Source organism: Pollachius pollachius (assembly GCF_949987615.1).
Source record: "Pollachius pollachius genome assembly, chromosome: 4".
NCBI classification, from domain to species: domain Eukaryota; kingdom Metazoa; phylum Chordata; class Actinopteri; order Gadiformes; family Gadidae; genus Pollachius; species Pollachius pollachius.
Window position 1 is genome coordinate 30796320 of NC_136937.1, and position 16495 is coordinate 30812814.

Genomic DNA, 16495 nt, shown 5'->3' on the forward strand with positions numbered 1-16495 from the left:
ACCAGGCGGTAAGGACCAGGTCCTACAGGCGGCAAGACACAGGCGGTAAGAACCAGGCGGTAAGGACCAGGTCCTACAGGTGGCAAGACACAGGCGGTAAGAACCAGGTCCTACAGGACGGACGGCAAGACACAGGCGGTAAGACAGTCAGTAAGGACCAGGTCCTACAGGCGGCAAGAAACAGGCAATAAGAAACCAGGCGTTAAGGACCAGGCGGTAAGAACCAGGTCCTACAGACGGACGGCAAGACACAGGCGGTAAGAACCACTCAGTAAGGACCAGGTCCTACAGACGGCAAGACACAGGCGGTAAGACACAGTCAGCAATCAGCAGTAAGTATGGAAAGTCTGTAAGAGACACACATGTCAGCCAATGACTGCTACTCAGGTCCAATGGAGAGAGAGAACATTCAGAAACAGGCAGTCAGTAAGAATAGCCAGTAACAAACAGTCAGCAACAGTGACTCCCACATGGTCCAACATCGAGATTTGGGGCAGCACAGTCAGCAACAAAAGTCAGCAACGCCCAGTAACTGCAGTCAGTAACTTACAGGCGGTAATGGACTGATAAATGCCAGCCGGTAACTTTGAGTGACTGATTACCAGAAAAGTAACTCCAGATCAGACGGATAAGGACCTGCCCAGGATCTAATGGGTCTCAGTGTTGCTCAGAACATTCCAGAATGGTTTGCGAAAGCCCTGAAAACGAGTGCATGCATTCCTCCACATTAAAAGTCCCTGGAGTTGAATAAAAATAAATAATGAAACAATAACAATATCCCTTCTCCCCCAGAATGAATGGGAAATCACACCCAGGGTGCCTGTTGCCTCTCACAGTGAGGGGGATTTATAAAACAAGCTTCCATCTGTCATCTCTCGTCTCCCTCTCGCCCTCTCTCTCCCTCACCCCCTCTCTCTCACTCTCTCTCCCTCTTTCCCACTCTCTTTAAGTTGGTGAGTCTCTCTCTCTCTCTCTTTTAGTCTCTCTCCATCCCCTCTCTCTCTCTCATTCTCCCCCCTCTGTTTACATCTCTCTCCCCCTCTTTCTCTCCCGCCTCTCTTTTCAAGTATCTCTCCCTCCCTCTCTCCCCCCTCTCTCTTCAAGAACCTCTCTCCCCCTCTCTACGACGCCCCTCCCTCCCCCTCCCCCTCCCTCCCCCTCTCTCTCTCACTCTCCCCCCTCCCTCTCTCTCTATCCCCCCCATCCCTCTCTCTCTCTTTCTCCCTATCTCTCTCTAACATTCTTTACTTTCCTATACAGTTTTCCCTGGTGTCGTTGTCGCCCACTGCGGCCATCTATATCGCCCTCCTCCTCTCCTCTCATGTACTCGCCCCCCCCCCCCCACCCCCCCCCCCGAGAGGCAAACAAAGGAACGCCACGACAACAAACGGCTTTCCTCCTGCCTGTCACCCCCCCCTCCACCCAAATCACAAAAACACACAAAAACAAGGACTTGACAAGTGAGTCATCTCTGAGTGTAAGTAGAGGGCCCTGCGTTCCTGGGTTGGAAACCCTGGGGTTTGTTAGGCAGGCTGATACGCTGGGTGAGAGGGGGGGTGGGAGGGGTTGGAGACGGACGCGCTGGCATCGGAGGCGGGAACACGACACGCTGGAATGTTAAGTCGACGCTTAAGGAAAATGCGAACGCGATACGTTTCCGTCGGGTCGTTAAAGCGCCTTTTGCTTTAGTGTTTGTCTTTCTTTAATCCCCTCTTGAATCTTTCCCCCCTCCTCCTCCTCCCCTCCTTAACGTCTAGTCGACTGTGTTTTAATAGCCCTTAATCACAGTAAGTGTAAAGTGCTAAACAGGTTGTATATTTATGACTGCCTTAACCCTAGCCTAGACGGAGCGAGTGGGGATCACTCCTTCAGGGAGGGGTAGGAGTTCAGAAGGTGCAATTCCTTTCCTTCCCTCCTTCCTTCCTTCCTATTTTCCTCCTTCCTTCCTTCCCAACTTCTTTCCTTCTTTCGTTCCCATCCTTCCTCCCTTCCTTCCTCCCTCCCTCTTTCCTTCCATCCTTCCTTCCCTCCTCCTCCCCTCTCTCCTTCCTTCCTTCCTTCCTTCCTTCCTGCCTTCCTCCCTCCCTCCTAACTTCCCTCCCTCCTTCCCTCCTTCCTTCCTTCCCTCCTCCTTTCCTCCTTCCCTCCCACCCTCCTTCCTCCTCTCACCCTCCCTCCCTCCCTCCATCTTCTGATCCTTTAATAACCCTAACAACAGCCAGCTCTGTAGTGGCGGCTGCCATGTGTCCAGTATTGTGTATTGATCCATGATCCACTCCCACACTCAGCCATGCAGACGGGGGGAGGGCAGGTCAATCGGCAAATCACCCTGTCCCCCCGGGGGGGGGGGCCACGGAAAAGACAAAACACACACTAAGTACAATTACACACACGTACTCAGACACAGACCCACATAAAGAGACATGCAGACTCACATACCCATGCACACACACACAAAAAGTCACACGTCAAGACACACACCCATGCTGTGCACACACACAAAAAACAGACACGCATACACGTCTCACACACACACACACACACACAATAAACATACATGCAAAGCTGAATACACAAACACAATCAAAGTGTATGCATGCATTCACACTTGCAGATTTCATGTGTGTTAGCAAGGGGGAACAAATCAACACACACACACACACACACACACATCAAAACACAGAGAAAACGCATTTACACACACACACACACATCAACACCCAGTGTGTGTCCTAGTTAAGGAATCCCGTCTCCTGCCAAATGACTGCAGGACGCTCCACAGGGAGAGAAGGGACAAGTCAGAGAGGGTCTCTCTGCTGCCAAGTGTGTGTCACACTGATTTCACTGTGTTCAAACAAGCCTGAAAAAACCCACTAGGGACCGGGACTTTCATGTTCCAGTCAGAAGCCCGGGGCCCCTCTCCATGCAGCACACACAAACTCCGCGCAAAGCGTCTCGGATCTCTCGGATAAACCATTTGTTTCCCCTTGGTATTTGTTCGTCTATCGCCTTTTATTCAAACACTTAGGCCCCGTCCACACGGAGCCGAGACGGGCGAAAACGATCCGGTTTCGTTTCACGCGGTTCAGGAATATCTCCGTAAAGACGGAGTCGTTGCGAAACCGCGTCGAGCTGTAGAAACGCTGTAGTAAATATTCAAGGCGCTGGCTCTCCACGGAAAAAAGTGGAGCGCATCAAGCCTGCGCACATACAGCCTGCGCGCTGTAGACAAACATTCAGTCACGAGGAGATTCAACCCTTTTAAACTGAGCAGAAATACTTTTTAATGTACAGTTAGTAATAGCATTTATCAAGGGGCAGTATTTTAAAGCTACAAAAAGAATACAAATAAAATAATAAATAAAAAATTCAACGCAACTCTGACGTCCCCCAGCTGGTGGGGTGCTAATGACGTCAACGTTTGCGTTTCAGGCATCCACACGAACCAGCTGGGGGAAGCCACCTCCGAGGGTGGTTTCAGAAATGTGCGGTTTCGGGCACCGGAGCCGCCGTCGCCGTCTGGACGGTCGGTCCGAAACGCACAAGACTTATGCGGTTTCACCAAAAAATCGGCTCCGTGTGGACGGGGCCTTAATATGTCGGAGTTCTTGGCACAGGTCGACCCTTTGCCAGCTGTTTGAAGCTCTCAGCGTTGTGTTCAGCGAACTGTAGCTTGTTGCTGTTGTTGCTGAAGGCGAATCTCTCTCGTGAGCAAGTAGGGACAGCAACACTCAATCGCTCATGAGAACAGTTACCGACACGATCTCTCTCATGAGAAAGGAGTGACAGAAACACTCTCGTGAGAAAGGAGATACAGACACGATCTCTCTCATGAGAAAGGAGTGACAGAAACACTCTCGTAAGAAAGGAGATACAGACATGCTCTCTCTCATGAGAAAGGAGTGACAGAAACACTCTCTCATGAGAAAGGAGATACAGACACGATCTCTCTCATGAGAAAGGAGTGACAGAAACTCTCGTGAGAAAGGAGATACAGACATGCTCTCTCTCATGAGAAAGGAGTGAGAGAAACACTCTCCCTCATGAGAATAGAGTTAACAACACAATTTCTCGTGAGCAAGGAGTAACAACCGTTTCTCTCATGAGAAAGGAGTGTCGGAAACACTCTCTCATGACCAAGGAGTGACAGAAACAATCTCTCAAATGAGAACAGTTACCAACACGATCTCTCTCATGAGAGAGGAGTGCAGACTTAGTAATAGAAATTGAATCAAAACAAAAGTGGGCTCTGGAGAAAAACCAAGAGTGGGTGAGTGGAGAGAGGGTGAGTGTGAGGAGAGGTGTGTGAGAGAGGAGAGAGAGTCTTAGAGAGAGAGTGAGAGAGAGAGAGTGTGAGAGAGTGAGAGAGAGAGTTAGAGTGAGAGAGAGAGAGAGAGAGTTAGAGCGAGAGAGAGAGAGAGTTAGAGCGAGAGGGTGGGAGGCAAGTGAGAAGCAAAGAGCCACAAGAAAGTAAATCAGACACGAGGGAGATGAAGGCGCGGAGGAAGTTAACAGGCAGGGTGAGGGCGGAGGTGGGAGCAGTCACACAAATGTTGAGAGAAATAACATTATAACAGGTGTGTGTGTGTGTGTGTGTGTGTGTGTGTGTGTGTGTGTGTGTGTGTGTGTGTGTGTGCAATAGTGAGCTGAAGGAGATTGAAGGGGTGTGCATGAACATGATTCATGATTTTTGGTCGACAAAATAGGGGGGTGGACACCCCCCCCCCCCCCCCCCACACACACACACACACACACACACACACACACACAGGGCCCAATAACCAACTGTGTATTAGGGGCCTGCAGTATTCATCTGATGCCAATTCATTTTGAAGGAGCTGATGTTTAAGGTTTACCACGGGAACACACAGTAGCAGCCGCTGTGCCCCGCCCCCTCCTGACCCGAGCCCCTACAGCCCCGGCATTCCCCTTGTCGCTTACAATAAACACAAGTCATTTAAACACAAGCCACTGCATTTTTCGGCATTTTTGTGTTCCCCCCCCCCCCCCCCCCGCCAGAGGTTTATCACATGGCCATTTCGGCACCTCAATTTCCTATACATGGGCTGGGGCATTATGCGAAGTCCAAAAAGCCCCGGCCCGCAGGTTTGATCCCAGGAAATCGATGTGACGAATGTTGAAGGAGGGGGGACTGTTGAACTGATCCCTCTCTCTCTGTCAGTCTCCCTCTCGTTCTGTTCCATCGCTCGCTCTCGCTCTCTCTCTCTCTCTCTCTCTCTCAACCCCTCTCCCACTCTCCCTCTCTCTCTCTCGCTCTCTCTCTCCCCCCCCTCTCTCTCTCTCGCTCTCTCTCTCCCTCCCTCTCTCCCCCCCCTCTCTCTCTGTCTCTCTCTCTCCCTCCCTCCCTCTCTCTCCCCCCCCTCTCTCTCTCCCTCTCCCTCCCTCTCTCTCTCCCCCCCCCTCTCTCTCTCTCTCTCCCTCCCTCCCTCCCCTCTCTCTCTCTCCCACCCCCCCCTCTCTCTCTCTCCCTCCCTCCCTCTCTCTCCCACCCCCCCCCCTCTCTCTCTCTCTCTCTCTCTCAGAAGCCTTGCTTCCCAAGATGTCCTCTGTGGCTGCAGTTGGCCTGCAAGGGTTAGGGCTGGAAGGTGGAGGGTTTGGATCCCAGAGCTTCCTGCAGGCTGTCAACACATTGCAGCCGAAACATAGCGCGTTGTGAAATATCAGGACCAGTTCAAACAAACAGAGGATACCCAGACCACACACATACTTTCACCCACACACACACATATAGAGACACACACAGACATACACACACACACATGTAGAGAGACACACACACACCCACACATACAGTATAGAGACCCACAGACCCACATATAGTGTCACACACACACACACACACATATATAGAGACACACACAGACATACACACACACACATATATAGAGACACACACAGACATACACACACACACATGTAGAGAGACACACACATACATACACACACATGCACACAGATATAGAAGACACAGACACTGAGAAATAGACTATACTCTCACACACACCCACACGTACATGCAATAATAGACAGACACACGCACACACACACGTATAGAGACCCACACACAAACAGAGACGCTGAAAACCATACACACACACACAAACCACATAAATACACAAAAACCATTTTACACATCTGTACTATGCAATATACACAGAATAGTTCCCGTATACTGTACATGTTTGCACAAAGTCATGTAACCACCTCTGTGTGTTTTCACACACACACACACACACACACACACAGAGGACCGATGGAAACAAACACACGCATGGGTCAGAGAAGGGTAGAGATCCATCCATCACTATGGACCATACTCTCCACGTGTTTCCCTAGCCCCCCCTGAAAACATGTGCGTGCAAACCTCTCACAGATCTCATGTAGCCGCCAGCCTCCGTCTCCCTGAAGTACAGGAGAAGACACTTTGCTGGTCGGAGTCGCTCGGCTGAGGGGAAACAGCCTGGGGTTTGAGGAGGCGAAATGGAAGAGATGTAAAGATAGAAACGCAAAGTGCATTAGGGTTTTCATACGCATGGCGGAATGAGCGGGACGGACCGACGGCGATGCACGTTTCAGTTTGAAAATGATCTCTTTCGAGTCTAATTGATGATATAAAGACGTGATTGATTAAAGACTGGACTGGAGATGTTTTTGTTTACAGGGGATTAGGGGGTAATGCACAGTTAAGAACAGTTAAGATTACGTTACACAATGTCTTCCAATGCCAAATGTATGATGATCTTATACTTTTTAAGGTCGTTTCGTACTTAACTTAAGTGAGGACAATATTTTCCTCTCTAATCTTACAACAATAATCAAGTTTTCTTTGCTAGGTTTCCATTACTGTGGTGTGTACTAAGATGACGTTTTCAAGTCACCATGGGCTCCAAGTGAAATTATTTACACGTTGATTCTTCTCTCTCTCTGGCGTCTGTCTGTCTGTCTCTCTCCCTCTCTCTCTGTGTCTCTGTCCCTCCCCCTCTCCTCCCCCCTCTCTCTCTCCCTTCCTCCCTTATTAAATTAAGATAAAAAATGTGATTTTAATCATTTGAATCAAGCCTTTGTGAGAGCTTATTTTCGTGACCTTTTTGACCATTTGTGGCACTGTTGACGTTTTCCAACGACAGGTGTGTGTCTCACGCACGCACACCGCTGCACTTCTTCGAATGCATTTTAACAGGTATTTTAACAGGTATTTTAACAGGTATTTTAACTGGTACTTTCCCCTCATCTGAACTGAACCCGACCCTTGAGCAAACAGCCGTCGCCGTGACCCCCCGAGGCGCCTGGCGTTCGCACCTAGACGGCATCGATCGCTGGGCAAATATTATGGGATGGCCGTGGCGTCCGTACCCCCACCACCGCCCTGTGAGTGTGAGGACTTATAGACACGCAGTGCGAAGGCACGCACGCGTGTGTGTGTGTGTGTCGGTGTGTGTGTGTGTGTGTGTGGTGTTAGAGTGTGCGTATGTGTCGGTGTATGTGTGTGTGTGTGTGTGTGTGTGTGTGTGTGTGTGTGTGTGTGTGTGTGTGTGTGTGTGTGTGTGTGTGTGTGTGTGTGAGTGTTTGTCTGAGTGCATGTCTGAGTGAGTGAGTGAGTGAGTGAGTGAGTGAGTGAGTGAGTGAGTGAGTGTGTGCGTGTTGTCTGTCCTACGCCCCCTGTCTTGCTGTCTGAGCGGGTACAGTAGAGCTTTGTCACCAACTGTCTCGCTGCTCCGCGAGCTAGCAAAGCTAACTGCTATGACGAGATGGCTAATGTAGGCGTGCATCTCTCACACACACACACACACACACACACACACACACACACACACACACACACACACAACCATGTGTAAGGGAATAGGAATGTGTACGCGTGCACACGTTGGTGTGCACATTTTTAGATCAGTGCCAGACACGGAAGAGAATATGAATGTCCACACATTTGTGAGTTGTACATGCAAAACACACCCACACACACTGATGATAATAGCTTCACACACACACGCACACACACACATACACACACACACACACACACACACATTTGTGACATGTTTTATCTCTCTCTCTCCCTCTCCCCCTCCCTCTGTCTCTCTCTCTGTCTCTCTCTCTCTCTCTCTCTCTATCATTCTGTCTGTCTCTCTCTCTCTCACCCTGTCTCTCTCTCTCTCTCTCCCTCTCTCTCTCTCTCTCTCTCCCCCTCTCTCTCTCTCTCCCCCTTTCTCTCTCTCTCTCTCTCCCCCTCTCTCTTTCTCCCTCCCTCTGTCTCTCTCTCTCACCCTGTCTCTCTCTCTCTCTCTCTCTCTCTCCCCCTCCCTCTCTCTCTCTCTCCCCCTCCCTCTCTCTCTCTCTCCCCCTCTCTCTCTCTCTCTCTCCCCCTCTCTCTCTCTCTCTCTCTCCCCCTCTAGCTCTCTCTCCCCCCCCCCCCCCGTCTTCAATGCAGGCTGTTGTTCAGCCGGGCTGCTGGTATGTGAGGGTCCGGGGTGACACCGCAGCGAGGGTCATCTCCCTCCGGCCCCCCCACCCTGGACAGGGTGTCAGGCCCCGGTGGTAATTGGACCTGGCCTCAAAGACCCGCCCCCCCCCCCCCCCTCACCCCCGGTCCTGGTGGTGGACAATGGACCCGTCTGACTTTATGGGACGGGGGCGACTGAATGGGTCTCAGTTCCAGCTCAGCGGCGTACGATAATCGCCCAGCAGCCCTGATTCACGAGCCAGCAATCCCCCCCCCGCCTCGCCCCCCCGAGGGCCTTGTTAGGGAGTTGACGGGCTCACGCACGCACACACACACACGCAAATATACACACATGCATACACAAACATAAAAACGCACACATACGTATACACACACACATACAAACACACACAAACACACACACACACACACACACGCCCGCACGCATACACATACACACACACACACACAGCTGAGGACCCAAATAGTGAGGGCCCGAGTGAAACCGTGGGTAAAACAATACGAGCACGCAAACACAATGTTGTGTCAACAAACAGATACTACAGTACAGCGGCCTATTAGAAGCAGCGCTGACAAAATTTCAACAAAGCGGATTATCTGACAGCTGACAGACTTTTAAAATACCTTGAATTTTACGAAACATCAAAGCAGGGGACGGAGTTCAGAGGTCAACGCACAAAATGGCAGCAGAGCGCTGCGTATGCCATGTCTCTGACCTGTGATGTAACACACACACACACACACACACACACACACACACACACACACACACACACACACACACACACACACACACACACACACAAGGGGGCGTGGCTTCATCTACAGGCCTTGTTCACCTTCACCTGTCGGCCATCTTGGATATATTCGCGACGAAACCCTACGAGGGAACGGAACCACGATGGCTGCTCTGTGAACAACAACAACAACAATAACAACAACAGCTCCACAACGCGGAATCGACCAACCCCTCAGGCGAACAACCCACCACCGGGTTTACCATTCACACCGCGGACGTCATTAGTGTCCGCATCGATCTGGATGAAACCAGCTTGACCACGTATTGACCGACCAGAAGGGGGCGGGGCCTAACGTCTGCCGCCGGTGAGGGGTGAGGTTACGTGGGGAATGCATCCAACTGTAGGACAGGATGTCCCAAAAAAACATGGCGTCCATCTCGGAGTTCGTTCCCAACCAAACACTGAGCTCGATCGAACCGGCGGGCTTCTGGCTACAAGCCGACCCCACTCCACCTCCCGAGCTCATCAGACCCGGTCTTCCTCCCTAAGGTGACGCGTCTGTGCTCGCCGTGGACGAAACCCTCTGTGCCCACGAGGTATCGCGAGGTATCCTGTCTCAGACGCCGAACCCGGCCCACAGCCCAGCCCGACCGCAGCATCACATTCCCCCATGACAGAGCTAACCGCTGCCCCGGTCTGGGTGGGCCTTCTCTTTGACCAGTTGCTGGATCGCGCCCGTCCAGATGGGGCAACCAAGGGGGGGGGGGAGACGAGGAGAGACCTCTACCAGAAACGTGTGCGGGTGTTGGGGGGGGGGGGGGGGGGGGGAGAAGTGGGTGGTGAGGAGGTAGGGGTGGGAAAGGGGATCACTACGGTTAGCCAAAGAGTGCGCCGCGAGCCTCAGGCATGCGCTAGCGGTGCCAAGAGGACCACCGGTGTGGGAGTACCGAAAGGGGGGAGACTGGGGGGAGACTGGGGGGAGATGGGGATATACCCCTGGCTGGTGTCCCCCTCTGTTGGGGATGAGTTCAACCCCCCCCCCCCACAACTGTCAGACAGAGCTGGACACAGCGCAGACACAGGTGTGTGTGTGTGTGCGCGTTGGGGAAGGGTGTGTGTGTGTGTTCTTGAGACTATCTGCTGTTGTCCTGAGGCTTCATTCTGAGAGAGAGAGAGAGAGCGAGAGAGAGAGAGAGAGAGAGAGAGAGAGAGAGAGAGAGAGGGGGGGGGATGAAAGAGAGAGGGGGAGGGAGAGAGAGAGAAACAGAGAGACAGTAAGAGAGACGGAGATAGAGACAGAGGCAGAGAGAGGAGGGAGACGAGGAGAGACGGTAGAGAGATCGAGATTGAGATTAAGAAGGAGGCTGAGAGAGAGGTGGGGAGGGGGGAGAGAGGGGGGGAGGCAGACAGCAGAGATTTGCGAGTGTGGTCTAGAACGCATGACTCTAGTTGACTCCTGGGTTTGTTTTGCTGACAGCTCCCTGTAGCAGGAGATAGACAAGAGAGGAATGTACAGTGATACGGGGGCGAGAGAGAGCGAGAGAGAGAGAGAGAGAGAGAGAGAGAGAGAGAGAGAGAGAGAGAGAGAGAGAGAGAGAGAGAGAGAGAGATTACAGTGGGAGAGCCGCCTGACCGACTGTTTTTTAATGTGGGGGGGAAATGAAATGCACAAGGCAGCTGATTTTAACTACGTCCTCCTGCCGGGCGGGAAGAAGAAGAATGTGCGTGCGTGCGTGCGTGCGCGCGCGGCGCTGACACGCAACTTGGATCACAGTGAGCTCGAGGGCTCGAGCGCTATGTCATCAGGGGACTAGGAGGGATGGTTCGAGACACAAGTAAATGCCCGGACAAACAGCTCGCAGGAAACCACGCTTTGTTTTGTCTCGAGGCGCGACATACCCGACGCCCCGTGAGGCGTAGTAATACACGCCACCACGCGCGGGACGGGAGAATGTTGTTATGATAAACATGTGCAAAGCCGCTTAACGTAAATACCATGCTGTCACACGACACGGGGCGTGCTCGGGCCAAAATAAAAACAAACCATGACGTCACTTTCTTCGCGCAAAAGGAGGCGCGCGCTTAGACCGGGTCACAGCCACACAGCTGCTTCTCGCGCGCCCACCTGGTGCGCATGCGTGGGACTTTAAAGGGGAAAGGTTGGACCCGCCAAACACATACAGAGTAGTAGCGTGCGCGCGCGCTCCAGAGAGGCGCGGGGAAGAGAGCCGGTCGGGGGGGGGGGGGGGGGTTTGGCCCGTTGGTTTGTTGTTGATTGTTTACCTGCCTGGTGAAGAGGATGGCGGCGTCGTGGTGGTGTTGGTGGTCATCGTCCAGCGGGTTCTGCTGGTTCTGCCACTTGCAGAAGCTCTTGAGCGTGGCCGCGGCGTTCTTGGTGACTTCGAGCCCCTTCTCCCGCTCGCCCACCACGGTCACCTTGACGACCGTCAGCCGGATGGGGTTCTCGATGCTCGCGTGGCCGTACAGCTTGGACGCGATGGACGCCAGCGTGAGCAGGTAGTGGTGCAGCTCCTTCCCGTACTTCTTCAGCATGGAGTCGTCCGCCACCAGCAGCAGCTCCACGTGCCTGGCGCGAGACACCGACCGTTTGCCACGCGCGATAATCGACTTGGCCTGAAGCGCCAGCCGGCTCCACCGGCGCCGACCGCGCGCGCCCTCACGCTCGTGGTCGTGCGCGTGCTCCGCCCGTGCCCCGACGGCGGGTCCATGACGTCCCCGGCCCCTGCCTCGTTTCCCCGTCCCGGGACCCTTCTGTCGACGTCGGGATGTCGAGGTGCCCCGCCGTTCGCGCGTGCCGCAGCTCTCGCGCGCCGCTGGCATCGCCTCAAAGCTGAAGCTCTCGCGCGTGTACAAATGGAGCGCACTCTCTGCGTCCTTGTCCTGCAGGGCGCGCAGGTCGCCCTCGTGCCCTTTCGCCCTGACGAACGGGGTGACGGTGTAGCGCGCGTGCTTCAGCGCGAAGGAACCCTCGAGCCCGCCCCCGCAGAGGTTGAAAACGGCCAGGGACTCCGGTTGGGAGTCCACTGTCCCGCGGTAAAAACACTCCCGGTGGAGAGGCGCGATGGTGGCGTCTCCGCCGCCTTCCGCGCCCATCATTGCGAGCGTGTACTGCTTGTCGAAGTGGCGCGAGACCACGGACTCGTCGCGCTCCATGTCCAACTGAAACCGCGTGCCGTCCAGGTACAAGAGGTACCCCACTTTCCCGCCCCCGTGGTAAATCCGGTCAACCGTGCGCACGACGCCCTCGGACCGGCGCGCAGGTGCGATGGAGAGCGACACGTTCGCAGGTGGCGGAGGCGCAGGAGCAGTGGAACCAGGGGAGGAGGCTCCGTCAGCGGGCAGCGCGGCTCCCGAGGCCGCCAGCGGCAGCAGCAGCAGGAGCCGCAGCCAGAGCGCGGCGGCCCCGGCGGCCAGAGCGCAAGACCTGCGCGCCATTGTTCATTCCACCGGCGACGACCCGCGCATAACGTAACGTTAGCTCCAGTTAGAAATATCCCGGGGAACCGAGTCCAGTCGCCGGGGAAACTCTCAGAACGGTATCCATCCTCTCGGTGTCCGAACCGGCCCGTGAAAAGTAGCTCACAATAAAGAAAAGAACAACAATAACAACAACAACAACCGAAACACAGAAAAATCCGTTAGAATAGAGAGAGAGAGAGAGAGAGAGAGAGAGATAGAAAGAGAGCGCAGGGAGCGAGAGAGGGGGAGAGAGAGAGAGGGAGAGAGAGAGGAACAGCGGAGCGAGAGTCGTGGAGCTGAACTTGAGGAACAACACAAAGTTTCCTCTTAAAAGGATCGGATAGAGGAGAGGCCGGCCCCCTTTGCGCTCTGCTGCCGCTCCACCCCCACCCTGCGCGGTACTCTCTGTCTCTCACTCCCGCGCGCCCTCTGTCTTCCCTCTCTCTCTCTCTCCCACTCTCTCCCTCCCTCTGTCTTCCCTCTCTCCCTCTATCTTTTCCCCCTCTCTTTCGCTCCCCCCTCTATCTCCCTCTCTGTCTCCCCCCCTCTCTCTCTCTCTCTCTCGCTCACTTCGCCGTCGTCCTGCGTCTTCCCAAAGAAGAGCGCTCGTGGGATTGTTGGGAGGCAGCTCGCTCTCTTCATCCCACTCAGACGCGGCGCGAGAGCTCGTCTCAGCGCCCAGACTGCAAAACAGTCAGAGAGAGAGAGAGAGAGAGAGAGAGAGAGAGAGAGAGAGAGAGGGAGAGAGAGAGAGAGAGAGAGAGATCACCAATCACCGTAACAAACTATCGTCAAATTGCAAAAGTTTTACCTGCCTATAGCATTTTCAATTTTAATTTTTAAAAGACCTCCCTGCTGTAAAGTATTTGTTCTACTTCATTGTCCCTTTTAAACTCTTCTTACACTTTTTGTATTTTATAATAGTATTTCCCTTTTTGAAGTGTACATGTTTATTGTCGTTGCAAATAAAGCTCATCTGAATTGAATGAAGAAAACTAAGCAAGAAGAGGAAGGGAGGAGGCCACGTCCTCCGCGCGCAAGCACGAACGCATGCGCGCGCGATCCTAACAACAACATCTTGCGAGAGGCAGAGATACGAGTTGTGGTGTGTAGCCTACCTCCGTCTCGCGCGTTCCCTCCCCCGTCCCTTTTTCTTTCCTTCCGCTTACAGATTTTCGACGATTGAAATAAATCCGTTCAAACATGGCGATTAAAAAAAGTTAATGACTTCACTTAACTTAAGGTTACCCTGTGTTCACGAGACGAAGTCAGTCTGACCTCGAGCGGTCGGTCCAACACCTGTTGGATTCCCTCGGACATCATTCCATTAAACCCGAGTTATATTACTTTCCGCTTTTCCACTTTCACTCCATAAATAATTAAAGACAGACGTCGCCTAACGGTGCGGACGGATCCGCACAGCGGGAGGGGAATTGATAATTGATGGCCCCTTCCAGAATAAGAACCCAGCGGGTTCAACGCGCATGCGCGGGACGGTTAACGGCCCGTGTCTGTCCGCGCGTTCGTGACTCCACGCGGGCACCAGAAGTGCGCGCCGTGTCTCTGTGTCCTTGTTTTTACAAATCCCCACGTGTTTCTGTTTTGTCACAAAAGTCGGATGAGGTCTGCTGTGCGCACGCGGGCGCGCGCTCGTGCGCGGACGTTGGACCTGTCTGAAGTGAATCGTTTCTTCTCTGGGCAACGTGTGTGTGCACGGCGCTCTCTCTCAGGCTGTGCCGATGTCATACCTGGGCTTTTTTTTTTAAATTTCAAGCCGTACATACCTGAAGAAGAATGTAATAACCTTCCTCTCTATTCTGTCTCCCTAGGTCTCTCCTTCCCTCCCCCTTGTCACTCCCATCCCCTTCTATACCTCTCTCTCTCCCACCTTCCTCCCCGTCTCTCTGTCCCTCTCCACTCTCTCCCCCTCCGTCTCACATCTCTCTCCCTCTGTCTCTCTCACATCGTGATTCCTCCCATTTTCTCCCTCTAACACATCGTGACTCCCCCCTCCCCCTCTCTCTTTCTCTAAAACACATCGTGCCTACCCCGTTTTCTCTCCCTCTGTCTCTCCCCCTCTAATATATGGTGACTCCCTCATTCCCTCCCTCTCACTCTCCCCCCTCTCTCTTTCACATCGTGCCTCCCCCATCTCTCTCTCTCTCTCTCACACACCTTGTGCCTCCCCCACATTCTCTCCCTCCATCCCTCCCCCCCCCTCTCACCCACCTTGTGGGGACCCCGGAATGTCCCGGAACACTGGTCATTTATTGATGTGTGTGACTCGCATTACAGCACTATCTGATATGACACCATATAGCTGAGGGGGGCACTTGGTGTGTGTGTGTGTGTGTGTGTGTGTGTGTGTGTGTGTGTGTGTGTGTGTGTGTGTGTGTGTGTGTGTGTGTGTGTGTGTGCGGGTGTTTTTATGTGCGTGGTTAAAAGGACAACTGTCTGACACTTCAAACACACACACACACACACACCACATGCATACATACGCACGCGTGTTCCTATACGTGTGTGTGTGTGTGTGTGTGTGTGTGTGTGCGTTAATGCGAGTGGGCGAGTGCGGACGTGCAGAGGAACGGGAACATGGTGTGCCGCGCCGCCACCTCCACCCCTCCTGGAAGTTGGCCGGTGGTACGGCCCGCTCATCATCGATGGCACACACCAACACACCCCCTGCTAGGGCAACAACAACTGATCATGTGGCCGTCACCACGCCAACGCCCACACACACACACATATATATATATACATACACTTATATCAACACACACACTCATAGTCACACACATATCAACACGTACACACACATATATATCAACACACACACACACATATATATATATACATACACTTATATCAACACACACACTCATAGTCACACACATATATATCAACACACAAACACACTCATACATATCCACACACAAACACACACACATGGATACAAATCCTCACTATCTACGCAAACACACACACATACACACACACATAAAACGTAGGAGGAGGTTGAGACTAGTATCACTTTCAGACTCTTTAGTCATTTATCAGACACTATCATCACTATCATCCACGTCTTTCAGTCTTACCCTATAGGCTGCCTACAGGTTTGGCTGCGGACATAAGGGAATCGAACCCGGTATCTTTCAAACACCCTGGCCACTACTTTAACACCCAATATAGGTTTTCTAGTATCTAGATTATGATAATCACTCGTCGTTATGTAACTCCAGTCAATGGATGAGGAGAATGATAAGGTCTAAGAGCTCTCTCTCTCTCTCTTCTGGATACCATACAGTGGATTGTTTGAATCCTTTATAATCCCATCATCTGAACCAGAGTGCTATGCCAACAGAACCATATGGACACCCACACACACAGACACATCTCCTTCCCACACACACACACACAGACACATCCCCTCCACACACACATTCCCTCCCCACACACACACAGACACATCTCCTCCCCACACACACACATTCCCTCCCCACACACACACACAGACACATCTCCTCCCCACACACACACACAGACACATCCCCTCCACACACACATTCCCTCCCCACACACACACAGACACATCTCCTTCCCACACACACACACACACAGACACATCCCCTCCACACACACATTCCCTCCCCACACACACACAGACACATCCCCTCCACACACACATTCCCTTCCCACACACACACAGACACATCTCCTCCCCACACACACACACACAGACACATCCCCTCCACACACACATTCCCTCCCCACACACACACACACAGACACA

At 52.9% G+C, this 16495-nt stretch overlaps 1 protein-coding gene across 1 annotated transcript in view; it reads right to left on the minus strand.

The window, feature by feature from the left end:
* adamts1 (ADAM metallopeptidase with thrombospondin type 1 motif, 1) overlaps nt 1–13082 on the minus strand; it is a 27438-nt gene extending 14356 nt beyond the window's left edge. Inside the window, exon 1 of the mRNA XM_079735365.1 lies at nt 11506–13082. Coding sequence (XP_079591491.1) covers nt 11506–12678 — 1173 coding nt within the window. The 5' untranslated portion in view covers nt 12679–13082. The remainder of the gene's footprint in view (nt 1–11505) is intronic.
* Nucleotides 13083–16495: the final 3413 nt, after the last annotated feature.